We start from the raw sequence: 18764 nt of genomic DNA, 5'->3' as shown, positions 1-18764 counted from the left end.
CCCACATATGCGTGTGACTATGGTGCAGGGTTTGTGTGCAACGCCTGCATGTTAGATCATAAGGTCTGTCATTGAGTCAAGTGGCATGGTTTTGATTCCCTGCAATGAGTAGGGTCGCCTGTTCAACCTTGTGGGTTTTCTCCGGGTCCTCAATTTTTTTCTCCCACAGCTAATGACCCCTACGTACAAGGGTATTATTGAAATATAATTGAACCATATGTTAGTCACGAAATGACCTAGTTTGTGTCAAGTGGATGTTAAACCCCATTCCTCTCTCTTGCCACTATAGTAACTATAGAATTGCACCACACATAAACAAACTGTAATTGAGAAGACAAACAAGATGCAAGACACTCCGACATTGCAAGTAATAAACAATAAAAGTACTATCGAATCAAGTGTATTTTCGGGAACGGCCGTAATTATTCACTGTGCTGTACAGTCCCAGGTCTGCAGGGATACAGGCTTAACTCAATATGAAAACAAACCCACAACAAGGGAGACAATCCAAACACGAAAAATAGAGTATTTCCTAAACATTGTCTTATTATAGTGTATGTTATGATTGGCTGTGTGTTAACAAGCTATATCTCAGAGCTGGTACTTTGAAGGAAACGGATACCTGCCCTAAAATTACATAGCGGACAATTTAAGTCATAGGTAGAAGGCATTAGCCAAGTTTGTGCTGAACAGGACGACGTTAAACCCCATTTCATCTCATTCCATTTGCCGTAAAGGTCATGGTCAACCCTGTCTTTATTAACCCAGTCGGTGCAGAAAAGTATGACATTAAACCCCATTTCGAATAAAGAATACCAAACTATCAGTTGAAAAAACTATTCAAATATATATGTGAGCACTAATTTTACGATCAAATCAGTGAGATCAAATTTTGATTTTTTTTTCAGCCAATGTCGATCATTAAAGATATGAAACTTGAGACATTAAAAGTAACACCACGACATATAATAAAAGAATTAACAGCAGAACAAGTCGTATTTAGTCCAATGTTTGATGTTAGTACCATACAAGTTCCAGTAGATGTCGTGGAGTCTGTTAAAACACTGGATGTTCCTGATGGGAAACCTGTACGTAAATTTAAATTATTTAAATTCTAATTTCTAAAGTTTTGGAGTTTTTAAAATTTTTTTTTACTAGATAAAATTTTAACATTGTTTTGGTGAATTTAATTTGAATTAGGGAGGTATGGTTTTCTAGAAAACTTGGAGTACACAAATACTTTTATTTCTGTTATTTTTAGTGTAGCAAATGTATGTGTAATTTATATCATGCTGGAAACAGAAGACTCAATTAGATTTAGAATTCTCCGGGAGCATCATGTTGGCTAATTTAAAAAAAAAAAAAAAAGAATTGAAATTCTATAAATGAGATTTGTTTTTGAAAGTTTGCTAATTTAAAAAAAAAACAAAACAAACTGCACTAAATTATTGAAATTCTATGAATGAGATTTGGTTTTGAAATTCTATGAATAAGATTTGATTATTGAAATTCTATGAATGAGATTTGATTTTGAAATAATTGTTATTAATGCATTCTTTTTGGATATGGTAATACTAACTAATTTAAATTGGTCTACAACTTCCAGCTCTCAATCTTTTGTAACATTTCACTGAATTCTAACACCTACAACTGATAAACTCTTGCCACTCTGTTATCTTTATGGTGATATGATTAAAGCACTGAAAACAAATTCTTCTCAACAGATTTTAACAAACAATTCAGTTAGAATTCATGGGGAATTAACTTCAGCATAATTTAAACAATGTAAATTCCATTATGGTAGGGAAATTTGAAAAAAAAAAAAAACACTCATTGGGGGGAAATAACTTAAGCATAATTTAAACAAAGTAAATTCCATTATGGTAGAGAAATTTGAAATAAAAAACCCCACTCAATCTGACCAAGTCACATCAAAACCGATGTAATAATGATAAATACTTTAGCTAATAATATAATTACAATTGCTTGCAGAAATTTTTGTCAATCAATTTTTGGGAAAATCTTTTGGCATGAAATTTTTTATTCCTGTGACATTATGTGCATAAATGTAAAGTTGAAATTGTTTCAAGATAGTTGTAACACAGCGTCGTATCTCTCAGGTATGAAAAAATTGTATTAGCAAATAAAAATGGGTCATACAGTCCTTATTATACGCCCACATTTTCATGTAGATGTATATTGTCGTCGCCCCTGTATGTTCGTTTGTCTGGAGTCCGTTCACATTTTGTTTGTGGACACTGTATATACAGGTCACAATTTTTATCTGATTTTGCCGAAACTTGAAATATAGGTTTGTATTAAAAAATCCAAAAGATTTCAGTTTCTTTCGATATTGGTGTGTATCGGACCATAACTTCATGAATTATGGCCCCTGATTGTACAAAAAATCATGTTTTGATGAGACTTAAAATGGTTATTTCCCACAAATCGTGGTTCCTTTCAATATTGACTCATGTCGGACTGTAACATCCTGTATTATGGCCCCTAATAGTACAAAAATCACTTTTTCTTACCTTGTTCTCCCTGGGCGTTTCTTGCATGGCAGTCGCTTGTTTAGTGAGGCAGCGGTAGAAATCACAATTTTTATCCGATTTTGATGAAAATTAAAATATATCTTTATATCCCAAATATCTCAGTCCCTTTCGATATTTGCGCATTTCGGAACATAACTTCCTGGATAATGGCTTTTTTTTTAGCTTGTTCTCTATCGATCTCTTGCAAAATGTGGGCGTATCTTGCCTGGCAACCGCTAGTCTTTATATTTGCGTGCACATTGCTACAAAACATGTGTTTGCAAAGTGTTGATAGTTATCTAAAACTAATTCCTCAGTAAGCTGAATGGATTTTCAGGTCATAATTTTAGATCCAGTTCCATGCACTGCCTTCTTTGCTCTGTTTCTCTTAAAGCCCTATAATCCTCAACAAATTATATAGAAGCCTATTTCTATTATATAGAAGCCTATTTCTATTATATAGAAGCCTATTTCTATTATATAGAAGCCTATTTCTATTATATAGAAGCTTATTTCTATTATATAGAAGCCTATTTCTATTATATAGAAGCTTATTTCTATTATATAGAAGCCTATTTCTATTATATAGAAGCCTATTTCTATTATATAGAAGCTTATTTCTATTATATAGAAGCCTATTTCTATTATATAGAAGCTTATTTCTATTATATAGAAGCCTATTTCTATTATATAGAAGCTTATTTCTATTATATAGAAGCCTATTTCTAATTTTATGCAATATAGAAGCCGATTTCTAATTTATACTATTCATACCAGTCTGATTAAAATACAGATCTTTATTCCGTTTCGTTTTATACTTTCAATGGCCTCTACTACATGAAGATCTGACCAGTAGTAGTGGGAGTTGTTTCAGGGGTCATACGAACGGCTTTTGACCCTATGACGACAGACATTTGATTAATCAATCAGCATTGATGTTTCTACTAGGATACCCACAGTTCCGTGCACCACATGCCAAGAACTGGCCATAACAGACAGTTTCATTGGCTAATCCCTCACATCATCCAAAACTAGGGTGATATAACAACTCTTCCAGATCCTAGTGTAGTAAAGACAAGTAAAGCGAAATTTTTGAGCTGTAAAAAACGAAACGAAATAGGATCTGTGTTTTATTCAGATTGTATTCATAGCGAAGCTATTCATACAGAAGCCTGTTTCTAATTTCTACTATTAATATAGAGGTTCTCCGATGAAGTGGTGTATCAAACTGTCCGTGTTCTACCATATTTACACTGGGTTAGTCACAATGGAAAACCTATCAGTGAGGTGATCATTCTAACTTATATTCTCGAATTTTAAAGGCCCAAAATGTATTTGGATTGGATTTGTTGAGTATGCATGGATATGCATGGATAGTTTCTTTTATCTTTTTATTGGTGTAAGCATATAACACCTTCTAGCACATGTTTACAGCTGGGTATATGTACTTATATAATTCAACTCAACACAGTTTGTTAAGACTCTTAAAGATTCATTATGTAAGAGCTAAATCAGCCTATTGCAGGTCTTTTTTTCTGGTTTCAAATGTTATTATTCAAACATGTATTAAGGATACATTATGGGAGATTAGATAAAGAGTTGACTGTTCACACTATAATAGTTAAAAAATAGATAATGTAAAGTGAATATGCTGAAAATTTCAGTCAAATTGCTCCACTCTGAACTGAGATATTAGCGATTGAATTTTAGGCCTAGTCTCGGTCATCATTACTTAAGTAGGTACAATGAAAAACAAAGTCTTGATTATCCATTTTGATGTTAAATCATCCATCACAAAATGTATTCAAATCCAGTAAACATTGCAGGCATCAAGATTTCATTATGGTCTGGATAAGTTAATTAATTTTGATAACATTTCGGGCCTAAAGGAAGAACTGCAGAGTTAACTCTTGCATAATGTATGTTTAACATGACAAGCCCATAATTATCTCTCTAGAGCATCGGATGGCTTTGATTTTAAGTAGATTAGAACACTGCGTCCATTTAAGAATTTAACCATAAAATACACAATTGAGATATAGTTTATTCATTGAGAAATGGACAAATTTCTAAGCAATGCCATAAAATTAGAATTTCAAAGAATTTAACTAAAAAAACACAATAAGTACAAATAAATTTATAGTTTTTATTGGTAAAATTTATGGAAAATATATCTTAGTAATTTGAGGTTAAACAAAATATAACAAAAATTGAAGTGAGGGCTCTGCTATAAACTCTCTTACAAGATCCCATTCTAACTTTATGGCATGTAATTTATAATTGAAGGACAGTTTAAGGGGCATTATGGGAGATGAGATAAAGAGCTGGCAGATAAATAGATGACATAAAGAAAATATCCTAAAAATTTCAGTCAAATTGCTCGATCATCATTACTAAAGTTGGTGTGATAAAAAATCGTTAAATCATCCATCCAAAAATGAATTCAAATCCAGTAAACATCACAGGCTAGCAATGGCATTGGGAGTTGATTATGATCTGGATAAGTTAATTAATGTCTAATTAATAATTTAGATAACATTTAAGGCCTAAAGAAAGACCTGCAATAGGCAGATTTAGCTCTTGCATAATGTATGTTTAAGATCTTCACCCAGTCAAATTCGGCACCAATCAGCCAAGTATGTGGGAAAGGTGAGTCCCGCCCCCATCCCCCTCCCCCGAGTTCACAATACATTCTCACACTCAAGTTAAGAATTTACTCAATCACTGTTTACGAGAAATATGTCTTTGATCCAGAAACACAAAACTTTGCACATAGTTTCTTATTGATGTATTTGATACATTAAAACAACAAAGATTTTATAAAGGGCTATATATTTTAGTTGAAATAAGGCAAACAATTTTGAGTAAATTCTTAACTTAAGTCTGAGAATGTTTTGTAAAACGGGGAACAGGTTTATATCTTGATTTGTTACGGTGTTGAGTTGAGTTTTAAGGTTGACATACCCCCACTTTAAAAGGAATATGACGCTTTATATCTACCGTTTATTCATCAGATATTATCTGTATAAATTACAACTAAATACCTTCTGGGTCTTGAAATTTAAAAATAACACAATTTTGAGTGAAATATAGATCATAATATATATATGTATATCAGTAACAAATTGTAGTAATGATGGAAGCAGAGTAAGTAAATTTTGATCTTAAAGATACCTTCCCGCATACAAACTGGGTGAATTATTGAAATAAAATTGAGTCAACTGGCATGGTTTCGATTCCTAGGTTGTATGTGACAAGGAGTAGGTTCGCCTGTCCAACCTCATGGGTTTTCTCCAGGTCCTCCGGTTTCCTCCCACTATGAGCATGTGAATTATTGAAATAAAATTGAACCATGTGTTAGTCCCAAAATGACGTAGTTTGTGTCGAGTGGACGTTAAACCCCATTTCTCTCTCTCCATCTCAAAACATTGTATTCGCGAGGAAATACCCCAAGCTATAAAAAATCATAAATATCGAAGCATAATTAAATTCTCGGATTATCCACTGCCCATGGCTTTTTCTGCGGTTTTCATCCCAGAAACTGTTGTACGTTTAAGTCCTTCACTTTTTCGTAGTTCACTCACCATCAAGTTTATCAACATATACATTAAGCGCTCGCTAACGCCGAGAGATAAGACAATCTTCGTGTGCAACCATTGACGTCCCTCGAGCAGACAGCCTTTAATCGTCAGACTGCCAATTAGTGACACCCTCTTAATTTTGTCCTGTGCGCACTCCATGGGTGTTTTTCAAGGAATCCAGTACTTTTCTAGAAAGATTAGGTGTCTCTACTTTCCATATATACCAAAATTGTCATACTTTTATTGGAAATAATCACCCGATAAGTACTTTTGTGGGATTGTATCTTTAAGTCAACTTTAATTTGCTATTTTTTTCGGAACCAAGTACTGATTTGTAAATAAATAAATTATATTCTGATCTATATTTCGCTAGTATGTTTATAAATGCATACAAAATTCAAGGGGTATATATTCTTTCTTTTGCTCGTAAATTTATCCTGGAAAAAAAAGGTACATGATGACTTAATTCTGAAATCAGTTAGGAAGAAAATGTACCCACCTTTAAAATTGATAGCTCCATTTCTGTGCTGGTAACCCATAAGACAATTTTTTTTTCTTTCTTCCTACCTGCACTAATTTAATTTTTGTACTTTTTCTTTATGAATCTTATTCGTAAGAAATAAGTTAAAGGATGAAAATACTCAAAATATATACATGTACTATTTTGATTCGAGCTTAGGAAGAAAAACTATTTACAGTTAAAAAAAAGGGTCCATTTTGGAAGAATGTATACCCCTGCAAAATATATATATATATATAGCCTGCTTTAAACTGTTTAACCTTTTAGAAACTAATTATGCATTAACAAAAATATAGCTAATTCCAGTATATAAATCTTTTAGAATTTAATATAACAGCTAGAAAAACCTAATAAATTTCGCATCTGTTCTTAAAAACTTTATACAATAACATATATTAACATATATTTTATTATTTTTTTTAAAATTTATACACATTTTAAATTTTTTGAGTTTAATAATTCATTTGTTTAACAGTTACCTAGCCCAGTTAGAGCTCCTAATAGAAAAAGCAGCCATATTGAATCTACGTTGTGGTATCCAGGTACTGGTGTTGATGCACGTATGTAAATGTTATATCACTATTTATTGCATGAAGTATAACCAAACCAAGACATTGTCGCAAAATGTTAGTATTTATGTTCGCTAGCCTGGAGGTTGTGTGTTCGATCCCTGCATTGGCCGAGAAAGTTAGTCAGGATTTTCTGACATAGTTTCCCCTTGTCAGTGATGCAGGACGGAGGGCCTGACAAGGACAGCTGTCTAGTTGTTTGGATGGGACAAAAAACCAAGGTACCATGTATACATTGGCGTGCACGTAAAAGATCCCTTGGCAGTTGGAATTTGATAAAGAGTAGGCCATAGAGCTGTTATCTGGGCAAATTTCCCTCATAGCACACTGTGTGGCGTATGCCCATCTTCATTAGCCCAGTCGAAGCAGAACTGTAGGACGTTAAACCCCATTTCATTTCGTTAACATTTATTAATCTCTGGAGCTCTGTTTGCTCACTAACAATGAGATCTCCGGTTCTATAACGTTTTTCGCCAACAAAATTCTTCGGATTTCTAAAGCCTAGGACAGATGAGCGTATTTTTTCACCTGATCGCGCCGATTGAAATTCACCAGCGATTTTTTACAGCTGATCACGAAGAAGCGCATTTAGCGATTGTCTCGAGGGCGTATGCCACTCTGTGAGTAAATTACGTCGATCATGTGACTCATGTGGAAGCCATGTGAACGGGAACACAAGCGATTTTTTTTAGCGATTTTAAGAATTGTCCAGAATGGGAGCAAAAAAATGTGCTTGTCTGTCTGAGGCTTAAGCCTGATTTCCTCTTAACCGAGGTATGGTACGGAGAGCCTGGCAAAGAAAAATCGTCTTGTCCTATCGACGGTTAGAAAAAAAAAACAGGGTTCTCTTGAAAATATAATTGGTATAATTGGTATTATAATTTATATAACGAAAATAAACTCTAGTACATGCATTATGATAAATGGTTTGTTCCTGGGGTTTTATGTCCACAGTCACGAGGGTGATATCGTAGACAACATTATGATAAAGTCTTTGTTTGGTTTATATTGTGGATGTTACATGCTTTAATTTGTTTGTTAAATTTTATTGATATCGTATGCTAAAAATAAGCAAATAGTACACAGTGTTTCCATAATGAAATGCTAAATTCATTAAGACAATCGTAAATATTTAAACGCTCACATTTTAATGTGGTTGCATGTTGCTGTCACTTCGGTCCATTCACCATTAACACAATAGAGACTACAATAATTCATATAGCTTTGTGAAATGGATAAAGATTCTCCGATTACACACACACCTAGAGTTATGTCCCTTTCTTTCAAAATCTTGTTTGAACTTTATGGACTGCAATTGTTAACCTATCTTTCTGAAATTTATCCTATCCTATTGAAAGGAAAAGCCTGTCAATTTTCCAGAGTTATTCCCCTTTGTTACAAAATTGTGTTAACACCTTAGAGGCTTTAATTAAGATCTGATCTTTTTAAACATATTTTTGATTTGTGCCGTTCGTAACTGCTTGAACCACTTAGATGCTGGTGAACATTATTTCATTGCATGACAACCTGTGTTTGTTATTTGGGCGATATTAAGTAGTAAATGTACTTTTGCTAATTCTAGCTATGATATGTTTTGTATGATACAGAAAAATTGTACGTTTTCTCATCTTGTGTGTATGTGAATGGTGATTTTGTATATTAAGCCATAATGTGTATATTACGCCATATTGTGTATATTAGGCCATATTAAAAATATATTACGTTGCTCAGCTACAACCACTTTACTGCATGTAAATCTTTTCCTGAAAGTAACTGTATGAAAAATTTCAAATGAATCTAGAAATGCATTGCAGACTCAATTATCAAGTATGCAACCCTGATAAATGTTATTGACAATCAAAAATAATACTGGATAATCGTACATTCCTATATAGCCCAGTAGTGATCCTTTGACAAAGCAAAAATAAAAACCTCCCCACTACAGATTTTTGAAAAAGAGTGTCAGAGTACCATAATATTGTTTTTGGTATGGCCTTACATAGCATGTAAAATAGGTTGTACCGATGTAAAGTCCTTTCCCACCAAGTAAATTTGAAACAGAATATTTTTTTGGTATGGCCTTAAATAGCATGTAAAATAGGTTGCACCGATGTAAAGTCCTTTCCCACCAAGTAAACTTGAAACAGAATATTTTTTTGGTATGGCCTTACATAGCATGTAAAATAGGTTGTATCAATGTAAAGTCCTTTCCCACCAAGTAAACTTGAAACAGAATATTTTTTTGGTATGGCCTTAAATAGCATGTAAAATAGGTTGTACCATGTAAAGTCCTTTCCCACCAAGTAAACTTGAAACAGAATATTTTTTTTGGTATGGCCTTAAATAGCATGTAAAATAGGTTGTATCAATGTAAAGTCCTTTCCCACCAAGTAAACTTGAAACAGAATATTTTTTTGGGTATGGCCTTAAATAGCATGTAAAATAGGTTGTACCATGTAAAGACCTTTCCCACCAAGTTTAGACTTTATTTGCACACTTAATTGCATTTGGCCTGGGTTACATATTTTTCTTTCGTGATGTAGTACATGTATGTGTCAGTTCACCGAACACCAATGCTAATGTTCACCTTGTCGAGACTTTAAGTCTGTATCATTATAGTTTAACATTGTGAAGGTATTGAATGCTGGGATTATGAGAATGCATCGTATTAACCAATATTTGAGTTATGTATTGTTGTATATTGGACTTCAATTACTTTTATATTATCAGGAAATCTTTGTGCAGGCTTCAATATTTTCTAGTTATTGTTAAAGCTCTTTGTTGATTTTGATTTTTTTTGGGGAGGGGGGGTAAACAATATTTTATTTCAAATATGACATGAGTATATACAATATACTGATATAATGGATTTGGAAATAATCTGAAGATTACATAAATTCATCTATATAGAGCATTGATGTCTTATCTCTTACAACCAAGTTAATACTTAAACATACATTATGCAAGAGCTAAATCTGCCTATTGCAGGTCTTTCTTTAGGTCTGGAGGTTATATAAATTATTAACATGAAAAGACCATAATCAACTCTCGATGCCATCTTATGTCTCGGATTTTCACTGGATTTGAATCCCATCTGCTGCTCAATGCTCATTGATGATTAAATCAAAAATGAATAATCGAGACTATGTTTTTTATCGTATCGTAATGATGACCGAGCCTAGTCCAAAAAATCAATCGTTAATATCTTGGTTCAGAGTGGAACAGTTTGACTGAAATTTTCAGCATAGTTTTTAACTACCTACAAGATTTGTTTAAAGGCTCAATACCACTCTTGTTGTAACTGAATAATATGTCCCAATCTTTATTCTGGTCAACAAATTGTACTATTTTAGAATATTTCAATTAATTGATGATACAAATTTCATCTTAACACACCTTATTTAAACATTTTGAAAAAGTCATCATAATGGTTTGAAACGTCTAACGTAAACCTTTTCAAATGAAACTTCGATTTAAAAATATTTTCGAACCCTCTGGACAAGTAAAATAGGATGTAATGGATAATTTACACAACAGGTAGGACACTTAAACATCTAGTATTTAGATAGAGATATTATTTATTTTCTGGAGCTTTCAAGCCAGCAAGAGTGTTATTGTCCCTTTAACATATGTACCTGTACTTTGGTATTTTATTCAGATTTCTATAAATTAATCTGTATTTTATAGATGCTGTGAAAGATAAAACTGTATTATTAAAACAGATGCAAGATTTACAAAGGTAAGAAAAGGCTCCTTGATTTATACCATTGATATAGATGTAGCTATACTTATATATGCTATTCGGGAGTTTGGATGGCCAAATGGTTAGCACGTGCGCGCTGTATCATAAAGTCTGTCATTGGGTCAAGTGGCGGTGTTTCGATTCTCCGGTTGTTTGTGACAAGGAGTAGGATCGCATGTCGAACCTTGCAGGTTTTCTCTGGGTCCTTCGGTTTCCTCCCACTGCTAAAGACCCCTACGAGCAAGCGAATTATTGAAATAAAATTGAATCATATGTCAGTCCCAAAATGACCTAGTTTGAATTGAGTGGATGTTAAATCCCATTTCTCTCTCTATTATAGAAAATGTGCTGTTGGTATAGGAGAGGCTACTTTAATAAAGACGTTTGAAACCATGGAACATACCCACAATCCTGTTGAATTAAAGGTAATCAACAATTAATATCAATATGTATACTGCAATAGACCGACCAGTAAAGATGCGTTATGTAAGAACTAAATCGGCCTACTACAGGTCATAAATTGTTCATCTCGGAACGGGCAATTTTTTTATTCATTCATAGATAGACAAACAACAACTGCAATGATTGTCAATTACTATGGTTCTACTTCTACTTATGTGTGCCGTATCGTTGTACGTATTAAATTTACAGAGTTCTGTTTCAATATCGAAATTTGTTCTCACTTTCTCCTTTCGATAGTTTATTTAAACATACATTATGCAAGAGCTAAATCTGCCTATTGCAGGTCTTTCTTTTGGCTTCAAATGTATAAATTATTAATTACACATATATTTACATGATAAGACCATAATCAACTCTCTAAACCATTGGGTGGCAGAGATTTAAATAGATTGAAACACTTGCGAGATTTAAAAATTTAATGATAAAATGGATAATTGAGACTTGATTGTCAAGTACCATTGCTACGATAATAAACGAACTACGCTACATCTTACAACACCCAACTTCACTCGGAATAAAGTTTTAATAGGCCCTATATTCAATTTTCATTATTTCGAACCATTATAGCAAGAACAACCGTTTCTTTATTTAAATCTTACATAATGTATCTTTAATATATATTGTTCTACAGAGCTACCATTATTAAGATTTAAGCCAGATAGAAGAATAATCAGTCTTTGAATGGCATTTAGTGATTGAACATAATATAACACAGTTCTATGGATAACAATCACTATATTATATACACAATTTGTATGCTTGATAACGACCAGTGAAATCTTGTCGAAACGTCATGTGTACATAATATAATGATAATTATCCATAGAACTGTGTGTGTTATAAAGAATAATCAGAAAAGTTATATTTTCATCTGAATCTAAATCTTTCAACTCCCTGGCGATCTTATAATTATTGGTTGACAGATATTAGAAATATAGAAACTTCCCTACAGTTATGGTATACAGTATGATATAGATCGGTTATTGATTGACTGTATACTATAACTGTTGTATTATTGACCAGTATCTTAGTGTTATTGAGGGATTGGATGACCGAATGGTTAGCACATGCACGCTTGTATCATAAGGTCTGTCATTGAGTCAACTAACGTGGTTTCGATTCTCCCGTTGTATGTGACAAGAAGTAGTGTCGCCTGCCCAACCTTGTGGGTTTCTCCAGGACATCCAGTTTCCTCCCACTACTAAAGACCCTTACGACCAAGCGAATTACTGAAACACAATTGAACCATATGTTAGTCCCAAAATGACCTAGTTTGTGTCAAGTGAACTTAAACCACATCTCTCTCTCTCTCTCTGTTTGGGGATTTCTAATTCTTCAAAATGTCAAAGATTGTTTTGATGATATGTTAATTCTCTGTGCTTTTTATTTCAGAAAAATCTTCTTGCAGTTCTCGGAGAGAAGAAGTTTTCAGAGTATGGAGACAGCATTATGCAGTTACGTATCTTAGACTTGGGCATGCAAAATTTTGATTCTGCACGATGATGAAGAGTTTTGCTTTAATATTGTAAAATCCCAGGATGCCTACATAAATGCGATAATAGGATGGATACGAGAATTCAGAACTTATTTGACTTGATTCGCTTGGTGATCGACATTCCCAAATATAGCAGACTGTGTGTTACTATGTCTGTATAAGGATGCTAGTAGGATTTCCTCATAATGTTACGCTTACTGTGTAAGTGTACACATAATATAAATAATTGAAATGATTAATTGAGCGGTGCGGGGCTGAGTGGTGAGGCTAAATAATTGTGGATGATAGCCTACCTAGACTATCAACATCATTTCCAGAAGAACCTGTGATGAATTCTTCCTTGAGAAGTCAGAAACTTCAAAAGAAAACGGAGCCAATACTAATCAACAGAAGATGATCAGGTCGTAGAAGGAAGTTTTCTTGAATCTCTTTTTGTATTCAGGAAAATATTATGATTATTGAAGTCACTGGTTGTTATTTGAGGGACTTTGATTCGCCTGCTAACCACAATATTGTGAGAGTTGGGTTTATAATGCTAGGTTCCCACTGCCGTGTGATGCGTTACGGTAGGATTGTCCCTATTGAGTCCTTGATCTGCCATGTGCAAAAGCGTTTGGATACGTTTCGATGCGGTCAATACGATTGCTGCGACTGACCACAAAATAAGAATTGATAGGATCACCACGATTACAACCACGATTTCAATCGTAGCACGAATCGTAATAGTGGGAATCTAGCATAAAAAGAATATCAATGGTTCAATATTTACAAAGATATGATAAATAGAAAGTTTCACAACATCCTCTACAGAAGATATCAACAAGCCAGTGCCACCTATAAATGTTGGATAAAATATTTTCATGGGCCTCTACCGTTGATGTTTATTCCGATTGAATCCATGTCGGAAGATTATCTGCGGTGGATGTTTATTCCGATTGAATCCATGTCGGAAGATTATCAACTGTTGATGTTTTTTCTGATTGAATACATGCCGGAAGATTATCTTCCGTTAATATTGTGGTTTTGTTTTCTCTATGAAATGTTAATTAATCAATTTAAGTACATTTTGGTGTTGACTAAACTGTGAAATTGTCCGAAATAGCGAGTTTAAAAGGTCATTTATAGAAAAATGAAATAATTGATTTGTTGTGGAGATAAAAAGGGAGATAATAACGTGTAACATCATTTTTATTTAACTTATTTGGCTTTTAGTGAATCATTGTGTTATTAATGGGGGGGTTGGATGGCCGAATGGTTAGCACGTGCGCGCTGTATCATAAGGTCTGTCATTGAGTCAACTGGCGTGGTTTTGATTCCTTTGTTTGACCCAATAAAAATTTTATTGATCAGAAAATATGATGAATAAAATTTGGGACATTAATTGCTTGATTTGTATCTGTTATTGGTATGATAGTGCATGTGTCTATTTTATTTTGATTGCTAGCTATTGATTTTAGCTTTTTGAAATATTGCAATAAGGTGGTAGATGATTTATGATAAAGAAATTAATTTCATAATAAATGATGGCTTGGTATAATCTTCATTAAGTCTGTCTGTACATGTAATTGTCTGTACATGTAGTTGTCTGTACATGTATTTGTATGTACATGTAATTGTCTGTACATGTAGAGGTAATTGTATGAAACACTTTCAAATTACCATTGACCTCCTAATTTGTTAGGCCTTTCAAAGCCAATTATAGTTTAAGCCAAATAACAATCTTGTTGAAACATAACAGTGCAACAAACCATAGTAATTGTTATCAATACATGGTGTGTTATTTGATTACATGTACATTCCAATTACTAAATGCCATTTAAAGAAGATAGTTTAAGTATTTGATAATAATAGAGTACTAATAGTAAAGGCTGCTGATACCTTGTTATTCTGGTACAGGTGAGCTTGTTTACTTATTGTACTTGTTAACAAACCGTTAAAATAAATAAATGACTAGCATTGAAAAGCACTTTGACAAGTATTCAAACACAACAATTGACTAGCATTGAAAAAACAATTTGACTAGCATTGAAAACCAATTTGACTTATGAGCAGGCCTGGAAATAACGGTTGTTGATGTACCTGCCAAAATGTCAGGCACTAATGAAATAGTACCTGACATTGTCAACTTAGTACCGGACATGTATTAATAATATCATTAAAAAAGACAAATCAGTGCCGGACAAAATGACAGACACCAGAGGTTTAGTGCCTGACAAAGCATGAATCTGTGCCGGACATTATCTGTGACAAGTGCCTAATTAACAGGCTTGCTTATGAGGGATTGCGTTGGTACGGTAATAGATATATGTAAATAATATTGCTATTATTGAATGGTATGTATATAATTCACTGTTTATATAAAATGTAAATATATTGTAACTATATGTATCTGTATATATATATGCTAGAAGTAGAAATTGCAATATGTTTGTGCATTATTTGTCCCTTTTTTTGTTAGAAATCAGTAACTGTATGTAATGAACATCTAAGCAAACATTAACTGTATGTACTGAACAGTTAAGCAAACAGTAACTCTATGTAATGAACAGCTAAGGAAATAGTAATTTTTTGTACTGAACAACTAAGAAAACAATAATTTTATATACTGAACAGTGACATTACAGTAATTGTGTATACTGAAAAGCTAAAAAACCCCAGAATTTGTATGTACTAAACTGCTAAGAAACCAGTACTTTAAGTACTGAACAGCTAAGAAAACACTACTTTAAGTACTGAACAGCTAAGAAAACACTACTTTAAGTACTGAACAGCTAAGAAAACAGTATTTTTTGTACTGAACAGCTAAAAAAACAGTAACCGTGTGTACTCAACAGCTAAGGAAACAGTTACTGTACTGAACTGCTAAGGAAACAGTTACTGTATGTAATGAACATGCATTGATGTTACTTCAGATGTTCTATATACATGTAACGGTAATCATAAAATACTGTTTATTGTACTTTTTTTGGCATTAAGATCTACATGTTAATTTAGGACCAATCATTGATATGAGTCGTCTTAACGGATGGGCACACTGGGCAGTTGCCTTGAAGGCCCACGAACATAGGAGCCTCATGCTTATCTACGTAGCCTATGTTGTGATTTACTATTTAAACATTGATTTTATTGGAAGTACCAATACAATAAATATATGTTTAATTTTATCCACCATTTAGCCTATATTTGTATTCGTGTGAGGTTGGTTATGTAGGTAGGGGCCCAGTGCTCGGCTTTACCCAGGGGCCTGCAACAACGTCAAACTGGTCCTGATTAATGTATGATATATGTGATATTCATGTTATATTATTCCAAGAATTATTGAAAACCTAGTCACATCTTGATCATAGAAACTCAAATCTGAAGTTTTACGTGTTTTCATTTGTAATTTATGAATTTATTTACACAAAGTTTTAAAACTGTGAAAAATTATTTGAAAGAGGACCAAATGATGTGGATATAAGTCTTTTTTAATTCTTGTTCGTGAATTTAACTTGATAAGAAAATTTCATAAAAAATGTATAAATATTAAATGATTGATTTGCAGAATTTAATAATAAAAAATGATCTCAAAATTTTATTCGTATTATTTTTACTTGTGTCCCCCCCCCCCCCCGACGACAATGGGGGTGGGGGGATCTAGTGGATTACTGTGTAATTGAGTCCAGTGACCTGGTTTTGATTCCCCACATGTAGGTGACTAGGAGTAGGGTTGCCTCGTGGGTTTTCTCCGGGTCTTCTGGTTTCCCCCCACTGCTAAAAAAACCCATGCGCTAGCGAATGTTTGAAATTAAAAATTGAACCATGTGTTAGTCCCGAAATGGCCTAGTTTTGTCATTGGATGTGATAGAAATATTGCAGGATTTGAAAAACATTATTTTTAAACCAGATGTCCTCTAAATGTTTTAGCAAACATAGCATACATAATCACTAAAACAAAATACCATATCTTGGTCTAAAAATTGACGTGTAACCCATTTATAGTTAAATGATGATTGATCCAGCAAGGAGAACCCTTGGCAGTTGAATTCGATATAACATTAGGCTGTAGCACTGCTAGCCCAGTCGGATATTAAATTTATTTCATTTTATTTCTAGTGAAGAAGAAACAAAAAACAAAGACTAAAGGGAGATTACTCTTTCTAAACAACGGCACTGCTCCCTTTAGCTCTTGTGATAATTATTTAGTTATAATTTTAATTGGAGAAAACGGAAGCTGTCCACTTACCCATTTCATCAAGACAACGGCGTACTTGTCATTTAAATTTAAACGTGTTAATAAAAAAACAATATTAGCTACTCACTATTGCCATCTAAAAACATTTGATATAAATCTTGAATTTCTATGGCCTTAAGACTTATGAACGTTTCTGGCAAAACATATCCTATGACTTCTCAAATTGAAGTCAAAGCTGCCACACTAAATCAAACTATAATTAGTGTCAAGTGACATATTTGATTTGATGTGACCTACTAGCCTAATTTAAAAAATATATCTGGAGTCATGGTATTATACACACTGATCCGCAGTGAATATTTGCTAGGCCGCTACAATCACTGATAAGGATGACATCGATGCGGCTTAATGAGCCAGAAATATTAACTTTTTTCCTGCGACAAATTAAATTCTAAAACATTTTTTTATGTGTTGGAAAAATAAATAAAGGCGTTTGACGTATTTGTAGGTAAAAATTATTTCCTATTTAGTGTAAATGGGTATTAAAATGACTAAAATGCAGCATTCTCTCCGAATCAGTAATCAGGTGATATTTTGAAAAGAAATTGATAGTTTTGCTTTTTGAATCCCGATCTGACTCACATCGGTTTTTGCAAGGTAAAATTAAATAGTACCATATCTTATCTCGGAACACGGAGGGTTGAGGGATGAGGTTTCTTATCTAGGCAGCATGCACAGCAAAATGATCATTGATAATTTCATATTTCAAAAATCTTAACGAGCCCCCCCCCTCTCTCTCTCTCTCACACGGAGGGCCAGACATGGACAGTTGTCTAGTCATGCGGATGGGACGGAAAACCGAGGTCCCGTGTATACATTGGCATGTACGTTAAAGATCCCGCGCCAGCTAGAATTCGATAAAAGAGTAGGCCATAGTGCCGCTGCTCGGGCAAAAATTCCCAAAATAGCACACTGTATGGCATATGCCAGTCTTCATTAGCCCAGTCGGAGCAGAACAGTAGGACGTTAAACCCCATATCACTTATTCCATTTCTCTTACCACCCCCTCACTCTGTTAGTAATCCATATTGCTATACATACATACAGACGCCCACTGTTGTATTTTTGAAATAAGTATACATATACACAGTACAAATGTGTAAATAGAAGGTTACATTAGACATTAACGTAATTGATGACAAACAAATTTATACAAAAATCCCCGTTTTCCTTGAAGTACTTTACATTAAGTTACCGACTTTTTTTTATCCCCAGAGAAGCATTCAAAAATAACTGTATATCAACAGGTTTATTTTATCCTACACGCTCATTGATTTTCTGTTTAATTTAAACTATTTTTTTCTGATTGTGAATGAACATGTCAAATTATTTATAGATGAATTTATATTGTTCTTATTGCTCAATGGTTAAATGGGGGGGGGGGGGGAGGGAGAGAGGGAGAGAGAGAGAGAGAGGGAGAGAATTTAACGTCCACTCGGTGCAAACTAGGTTATTTCGGGACTAACACATGGTTCAATTTTATTTCAATAATTCGCTTGCGCGTAAAGGTCTTAAGCTGTGGGAGAAAACCGGAGAGGTTGGACAGGCGACCCTACTCCTTGTCACGTACAACCGGGAAATTGAAACCACGCCAGTTGACTCAATGACAGACCTTATGATACAGCAC

At 33.7% G+C, this 18764-nt stretch overlaps 1 protein-coding gene across 2 annotated transcripts in view; it reads left to right on the top strand.

Annotated features, from left to right (window-relative positions):
* The window catches only part of LOC126828869 (serine/threonine-protein kinase Nek4), a 50508-nt gene extending 34030 nt beyond the window's left edge, over nt 1–16478 (top strand). Inside the window, exons 7-12 of one of the 2 annotated variants that reach the window (XM_050558946.2) lie at nt 909–1088; nt 3735–3821; nt 7111–7195; nt 10892–10943; nt 11287–11371; nt 12801–16478. In XM_050558946.2, the coding sequence (XP_050414903.1) occupies nt 909–1088; nt 3735–3821; nt 7111–7195; nt 10892–10943; nt 11287–11371; nt 12801–12911 (600 nt within the window). In that variant the 3' untranslated portion in view covers nt 12912–16478. The remainder of the gene's footprint in view (nt 1–908; nt 1089–3734; nt 3822–7110; nt 7196–10891; nt 10944–11286; nt 11372–12800) is intronic. The other variant, XM_050558947.2, reaches the window with a different exon arrangement.
* The last annotated feature ends 2286 nt before the right edge of the window (nt 16479–18764 follow it).

This window comes from Patella vulgata, chromosome 7 (genome assembly GCF_932274485.2).
Source record: "Patella vulgata chromosome 7, xgPatVulg1.2, whole genome shotgun sequence".
NCBI classification, from domain to species: Eukaryota; Metazoa; Mollusca; class Gastropoda; family Patellidae; genus Patella; species Patella vulgata.
The sequence above is the reverse complement of the archived record's forward strand: the minus strand, read 5'-3'. Positions and strand labels throughout refer to the sequence as shown.